The sequence below is a fragment of the Tupaia chinensis genome, unplaced genomic scaffold (genome assembly GCF_000334495.1).
Source record: "Tupaia chinensis unplaced genomic scaffold, TupChi_1.0 Scaffold000287_1, whole genome shotgun sequence".
NCBI classification, from domain to species: Eukaryota; Metazoa; Chordata; class Mammalia; order Scandentia; family Tupaiidae; genus Tupaia; species Tupaia belangeri.
The window spans coordinates 1,205,136-1,211,966 of NW_006159771.1; the positions used below are offsets into that span (position 1 = coordinate 1,205,136).

At 61.9% G+C, this 6,831-nt stretch overlaps 1 protein-coding gene across 1 annotated transcript in view; it reads left to right on the forward strand.

Annotated features, from left to right (window-relative positions):
- Positions 1-6,824, forward strand: part of DGCR2 (DiGeorge syndrome critical region gene 2) — an 84,837-nt gene extending 78,013 nt beyond the window's left edge. The window contains exons 8-10 of the mRNA XM_027772613.1: positions 4,060-4,212; positions 5,163-5,399; positions 6,428-6,824. Of these exons, the coding sequence (XP_027628414.1) occupies positions 4,060-4,212; positions 5,163-5,399; positions 6,428-6,684 (647 nt within the window). The 3' untranslated portion in view covers positions 6,685-6,824. The remainder of the gene's footprint in view (positions 1-4,059; positions 4,213-5,162; positions 5,400-6,427) is intronic.
- The last annotated feature ends 7 nt before the right edge of the window (positions 6,825-6,831 follow it).

Consider the following 6,831-nt stretch of genomic DNA (forward strand, 5'->3'; position numbering starts at 1 on the left):
AAGAGCGTGTGTCTGTGGTCTCAGCTACCTGGGAGGCCCAGGCCGCAGGATCGCAACCCGGTGAGCCCCTGTCTTTTTAAGTTTATTTCATGAGTGAGTGAGAAGTACAGCATCCATGCCTGGGCTCTGACGATGCATTCCACCTCCAGCTTCAGCCAGCTGGAGTTATGGGGATGTGAGTGTGTGTGGACAGTGTACCCTGGGGGTCGGGGGGGAGTCACTGAATGCGAACCCAGGACTTCCCACATGGGTCTACCTTGCAGGGTGTTACATCTTACCCCTCTCTGGCTCTTTTTTTTTTTTTTTTTTTTTTTTGAGGGTTTTTTTTTTTTTTTTTTTTGGTATAGGGCACGTGCGCTCGCCAAACAGACAGAAAGCAATAAATCACCCGCCAAGGGGGATGGCCACGCCTCAGTCCCCTCTCCTCCATTCTCTTCTTGGGATCTTGGGCACACACGCACACACACCCGGCATGAGTTTTAAGCTACCGGGTCCAGGACATGAACCGCAGTTGACTATGTGGGAATCCGGCGACATAGCCATTATGCTAACTGCTGGTCCCCCCCTGGCTGGTTCTGAGATCCTATCTTTAAAAAGGAAAAAGAAAGAAAAAAGCCCCACAAAGGTTTCAATTATACTTTACAAAAAAAGATGTATGACAAAGCACCTGAAGGGGCCAGCAGGTAGCGTGTTGGTTAAGGCACTGGACTTCTACATGGCCAACCATAGTTCAAGTCCCGGACGTGGTGACTTGCTTTCTCATTTTGTGTCTGGTGAATTCACGTGTCCTGCAACAAATTAAAACAATAGTATTGGGGACCAGGACCAGCAGTTAGTGTAAAGGCTATGTCATTATGTCCCATGTAGTCGACCATAGTTCGAGTCCCAAACCCGGTGGCTTAAACTCACACCAGGTGCATGTACATGCGTGCCCAAGATCCTGAGAGGAGAATGGAGGAGAAGGGATTGTGGCGTGGCCATCCCCCCGGGGGGGGGTGATTTCTCACTTTCTGTCTCTCTTTCTGGCGAGGCGCACTTGTCGTATAGCAAAAACCTCTTAAAATAACAACAACAACAATGGGGACCAGCAAATGGTATAATGGTTACATTGTTGCACTCCCACTCAGTCGATAGCTGTTCGAGTCCCGGATCTAGAGGCTTAAAACTCGTGCCAGGTACATATGCATGTGTGCCCAAAATCTTGAGAAAAAAATGAAGAAGAGATTGTAGCATGACTATCCCCCTGGGGGTGATTTCTCGCTTTCTGTCTCTCCAGCGAGCACACGCACCCTAGAGCAAAAATCGATCTCTAAAATAATAATAATAATAAAATCCTTGGAAGAAATAAAGCACCTGAAAAGGATTCGTAATGTTGGTCTTTAGAGAAACAAAAGAAATCCACATGCGATCCCACACTAACAGCAAAGCTCAATAAAACTGGCCTCAGCACCGCATGCCACGCTGTGGAGCAGCCAGACCGCTCCCCCGGCCCTCCACCCCCACCAAGAGGTGAGGGAGGTGCCGGCGGTGCGGTAGCCGGTAGTGGAGCCTGCATTCGGCTCCACTGCGTCTGCACTGTCCAGAACACAGAGGGACCCACCACGATGTGAGAACTCGGGCCGCTGGGCTGGCCTCTGGCTCCTGGGACAGGCGCTCTGTGCCCACTACAGGCGGCCTGGGTCTCGAAGCTGTGCCTTCCTGGCTCCATGTGGAGGGATCGTGGAGACCTTGACCATGTCCTTGGGTTTAATTTAGAACCGGTGAAGGATTAGTCATCACAAACGGGCTGCTTCCTGGGGAGCCCCCCTGGGATCTCTGAGCTGGCCACCAATTAGCAGGCACCTCACCAGCCCCTGGGCCCGGAGCTTCCTCCCACAGACAGGATGGAATGTCCCCGAGGGCCTGGAGGAGGGACAGGCGTCAAGAAAGGCAGCTCGCGGAGGGGACGTCTTACCTGCGTCTGCTCCGCCAGGCTTGGCAGCAGCACGTGCAGCTGTGGGGACGCGCTCCGGCCCGTGGGAGGGGACAGGCTGAGCTCTGGCCATCTGTTGGCACGGGGTGCACGGGCTGGCAGGAGCAGAGCAGGGCCCCAGGAGCCTGGCCAGGCACACGTGGGCATGGCACCTCAGGGCTGATGGTTGGCGGGCGCCCTGCAGAGGCCATCACAGAGGAGGCAGTGGCCAGTCCTGGCTCTTCTCAAAGCTTAGCACGGTCTCTGCAGGTCCCGCTTCCAGGAGCGGACAGGTCACTCCTGACCCCCAAAGCCTCCCTGGTCGCCACTCCCAGTGCGCGGAGGCAGGTGCTCCTGGGACCACTTCCGGCCCCATCATTCTGTGACTTGGCGTGAGTCTCCCCAGGGCGACAGCCCGCGGAAATGCCAGTCTGGCAGGCGCTTGGCTGGAACAGGCCGTCTTCCCCCACACCACGTTTGCACACGCGGGCCCTGCGCTGTCTGCACGTCCGAGCCAGCATCTGGCACAGCCCAGGGGCAGCCAGGGCAGGGCAGGGTCTCCGTGGCACTGGCGATGCCTGATGTAGGTGCTGGTGCCCAGAGGCCGTGGAGCAGCATCCTACCTCCACCACGTGCCAGCAGCACCACCCCGCTGGTGGTGACGGCTCTGGGAAGGGCCTGAGCGGGCACCTGCTGCCCCTCCCCCAGCTCTCCAAGCAGAGATGGAGCCAGGCCGCCCCAGCCCACCTGTGCCTCGGGGTGTCCAGGCGTGGCTGGCAGGGGAGCTGCGGGACCTGATGCTGTGGGCACGTGTCCCCAGCACTGTCCACACGTGCCCCCGCATCTCGTTAAGGGCGGGCGAAGCAAGTCCTGTGGTGATTGTCCTTTGAGAGCCTTGTCGCCAGTGCTCACCGGAGACCGCAGCCCTCTCCGGCCCCGGGCACGGTCCCGCGGGCGTGTGCAGAGTCTTAGGTGTGCCCTGTGTCGTCATAGACATCTCCCGTCTGTCCCTGCCTCCTGTCTGGTCCCTTCCGTTTCTTTGGACACCGCAAGCGCCTCTCACTGGTTTTTCAGGCACGCCCTGCCCGTTCCCAGCAGCCTGTCCCCACGTCCCCACAGGGATGTCACTCCTAGTACAACCCAGTGGTTCCCATCACGTGAGAACCCCCCCACCCGGCCAACCATGGCCTCTGGAACAGTGGCCACCTTGGCTCACCCCGGCTCGTTCTCACTGGGGACTGGGCACCTTCCGTCAGAGAGCTCCTGGCGCTGGACAGGGAGGCCCCGCCCCCCTTACATTTCACCTCGCCCTGCTTGGCCGTCTGCACAGCACTGGGCACAGCTGGAAATGGGGCTGCAGATGGCGTAATGGTTACGTCGCTGGACTCCCATGTCATCGATCCCAGACCTGGCGGCTTAAAACTCACCCCGGGCTCGTGTGCGTGGTGCCCAAAGTCCTGAGAGGGGAATGGAGGAGAAGGGATTGCAGCATGGCCATTCCTCCTGGGGGTGATTTCTCGCTCTCTGTCTCTCTGTCTCTGGCAAGCGCACGCACCCTATGGCAAAAATCTCTAAAATAAAAGAAGGAAAAGAAAAGAAGGGACTGTGTTTTGAATTTCTCACCCGTAAGCACGTGAGGCAGGGGTGGCGCTGTGGGCTCTGCGGGAGCATAGCCCTGGCTGCACCTGTGCACACAGACCGCCACCGCCCTGTCACCTAGGCCTGGGACAGGACTCCGCTCCCTGCCCAGGTGACGAGCAGACAGGCCCCTGCACCCGGCGGCCCCCTGAGGCCAGGATCTCTCTGAAGGACAGTGGGCAGCCGCCTGGCAATGCTGAACCAGAGGGAGGCAAGGCGGCTACCGTGTCCCCCCGGGGGAGGCCGGGCACACCGCGAAGGCCCATCGGGTGGAGCAGCCGCTGCACTCCGCTGTAGTGGTGCTGCACGCCATTCTGGATCTTGCGTGGTTTCATTTCACCCTCTGTCCCGAGAGACTGTCCGGTGTCCAGTCCGTCTTGGCCTGGGACAGAGGCCCTGCCCCTCCAGGCTAGCGCGTGCCCGGGCCCCTCTCCCTCTCTCAGTGCGGCGGTCTCCTTCCTGCCCCGCAGACGGCAGCAGCCTGTTCGACTCCATGGCCAGCGGGATGCGCCTGGTGGTCAGCTGCGTCTCCTCCTTCCTCATCCTCTCGCTGCTGCTCTTCATGGTCCACCGGCTGCGCCAGCGGCGCCGGGAGCGCATCGAGTCCCTGATCGGGGCGAACTGTGAGTGTCCCGGCCCGGTCTGGAGGGAGGACGGGGCGACCGGCCCTCTCCCTGTAAGCAGAGGGTGAGGGGCGTCCTTCCCACCGCGCGCCACTCCTATCCACGTCCCCCCGGGAAGGGCAGCGACAGCAGGGCTGGTAGGGAGCTGTCACTGTGCTGGGACTCCCCCCACTTCCCGCACCAGCCGCAGCAGGGAGGACAGTACCACACATTCAGGAAGCAGCATCACCTCTGGTGGCCACCAGGTGGCAGAGTGTGGCTTGCCATCCTCAGTCTGAGGACTTGCAGAGTGCCAAGCCCAGCTGCAAGACTCCCACACACACAGTGGCCCACACCCCAGTAGAGCTTCCGAAAGCACCCCTTGTCCCCGGGAGCTCCCCAGGCTTCGCACAGCCCCATGTGGGGAGGGTTAAGGGTAGGGGCAGGGTGGGCGGCTGGCGGGCCTCACCTGCTGCTCTCCCAGGCCTCTGGTTCTCAGGATGCCCACATCAGACTGAAGGCTCCCTGTCACTGGGACCCCCAGGAGTGATCTTCCTGAGACTTTTTTTTTTTTAGGTTTTTGCCATAGGGTGAGTGTGCTCACCAGAGACAGGCAGTGAGGGGGGAAACAAGAAATTCCCCCCAGGAAGGATGGCCACTCTGCAATCCCTTCATTCTCCTGGGATTTGGGGTGCACACACACACACACACCTGGCATGAATTTCAAGCTGCCGGGTCCAGGACTCGTACCGGAGTCGGCCACGTGGGAGTCCAGCGCTGTAACCATGTGCCGCCTGCTGGCCCCAGATACTCCATAGATCTCGCTGAGCCGCTGGGCGGGCAGTGCTGAGGGCGGACTGTGACGCGGTGAGGGCGGGGTGCCTCGGGAGAGCCAGGCGGCCTGGGCGTCCCGTGGGCACCCCCACCCCCACCGCCAGTGACCGCGTCTCCCGTCTCCTCTCACCGGCCAGTGCACCACTTCAACCTGGGCCGGAGGATCCCCGGCTTCGACTACGGCCCCGACGGCTTCGGCACCGGCCTCACACCGTTGCACCTTTCTGACGACGGGGAGGGCGGGACGTTCCACTTCCACGACCCGCCGCCCCCCTACACGGCCTACAAGTACCCCGACCTGGACCAGCCCGATGACCCGCCGCCACCCTACGAGGCCTCCATCAACCCAGATGGCGTGTTCTATGACCCTGCAGGTGCCTGCCCGCCCCCGGGGCTGGGGACCCCACCTCTCTGGCCTCTCCTTGGTTTTTCCTTTAAGGCCCTTGGAGTTGCCTGTGCAGAAGAGGCCCTGGCGACTCCACCCTGGCCACCTCTGCATGTCGGCACAGAGATCTCTGGGGAGCCTGGGACCCCCTACCCTCCCTCTCTCGCTCCCTTCCATGTGCTCCCAGTAGATGTTGAGTCCTCAGGGCCACCTCAGGCCTGCTCTGTGGAGAGCTGGGGACCTGAACAAAGGGCCCAGGGATGGGGCTGGCCCAGACCCAGGCGCCACCTCTGGACACGACGTATCACGCGTGCTGAGCGGACCACATGTGGCTGGCCCTCTCGTGGAGCCAGGAGAAGGTGCTGGCTCTGTGATGTCGGCCTGTGGCTCAAGTCTGTGACCACCTGACCCTGGGACTCGTCCCCTCAGGGCCGTGCACCGAAGGAGGTGCCTGGCCAGTCCTTGTCCCAGGTCGCAGTGTAGGCGTCCTGTCCCGTTTTTCTGTGCGTTTCGCCAGCACACAGCTTGCGGCAGCCTTGCAGGCCCCCCTGCCACGCCCCCAGGCCACGCCTTTACATGTCCACACTCCTCGGGAGTCAGAGTTACCAGGCTGTGGTCTGGGGTGCAGGCAGGGCCCAGATTTGACCTCTGACCTCGGGACAGATTGTCAGCCTGCTGTCAGGGGTCAGGATGGGTGAGCTCCCTGCAAGAGATGGTGCCTGAGGGCGGCAGGTCCAGGTTCCCCCATGCCAGGCGGCAGGGCAGGGTGGGTGTGACACGGCAGCAGGTGGTGTCGCCCACTGAGGCCACCTGCTGATCAGGAGCAGGTGAGGGGGAGAGCGAGGCCCACCCCCTGCAGCCACTCGGGCCAACCAGAGCTTCTGCAGGGGCCACCGACTTTGGGAGGTAGCTGCCCTGACTGAGCTGACTCCGGGGGTGCAGGTCCTCGACCTGCCCAACCCGTCTGGCCCTCTGCCAGGCACACCCCTGCCCCTGACGCCCCCATGTCTCCTGCAGATGACGATGCCTTTGAGCCCGCAGAGACCAACCCCCCGACCCCCGGGGACGGTGGCAGCGAAGCCGCGTCACCCCTGCACCGGGAGCAGCCGCCACCCGTCGCGGGGACCTCTCTGGCAGACCTGGAAGACTCTGCAGACAGCAGCAGCGCCCTGCTCGTGCCCCCCGATTCTGCGCAGAGCGGGAGCACCCCGCCCGCAGAGGCGCTGCCCGGCGGTGGCCTCCACAGCCGCGGCTCCCTCAATACTGTGGTGTAGGCGGCCAGCCCAGGGCCCCATGAGCTGGGAGCACCTGTTTGCTGCTGAGAAAACACGGGGACCTGTGGGGACCTGACGGGCGTCTGCCTCGGCCGGCCCCAGCCCGCCGCATGGCCTCCGCGCGTGCACGTGTACATAGAGACCGCC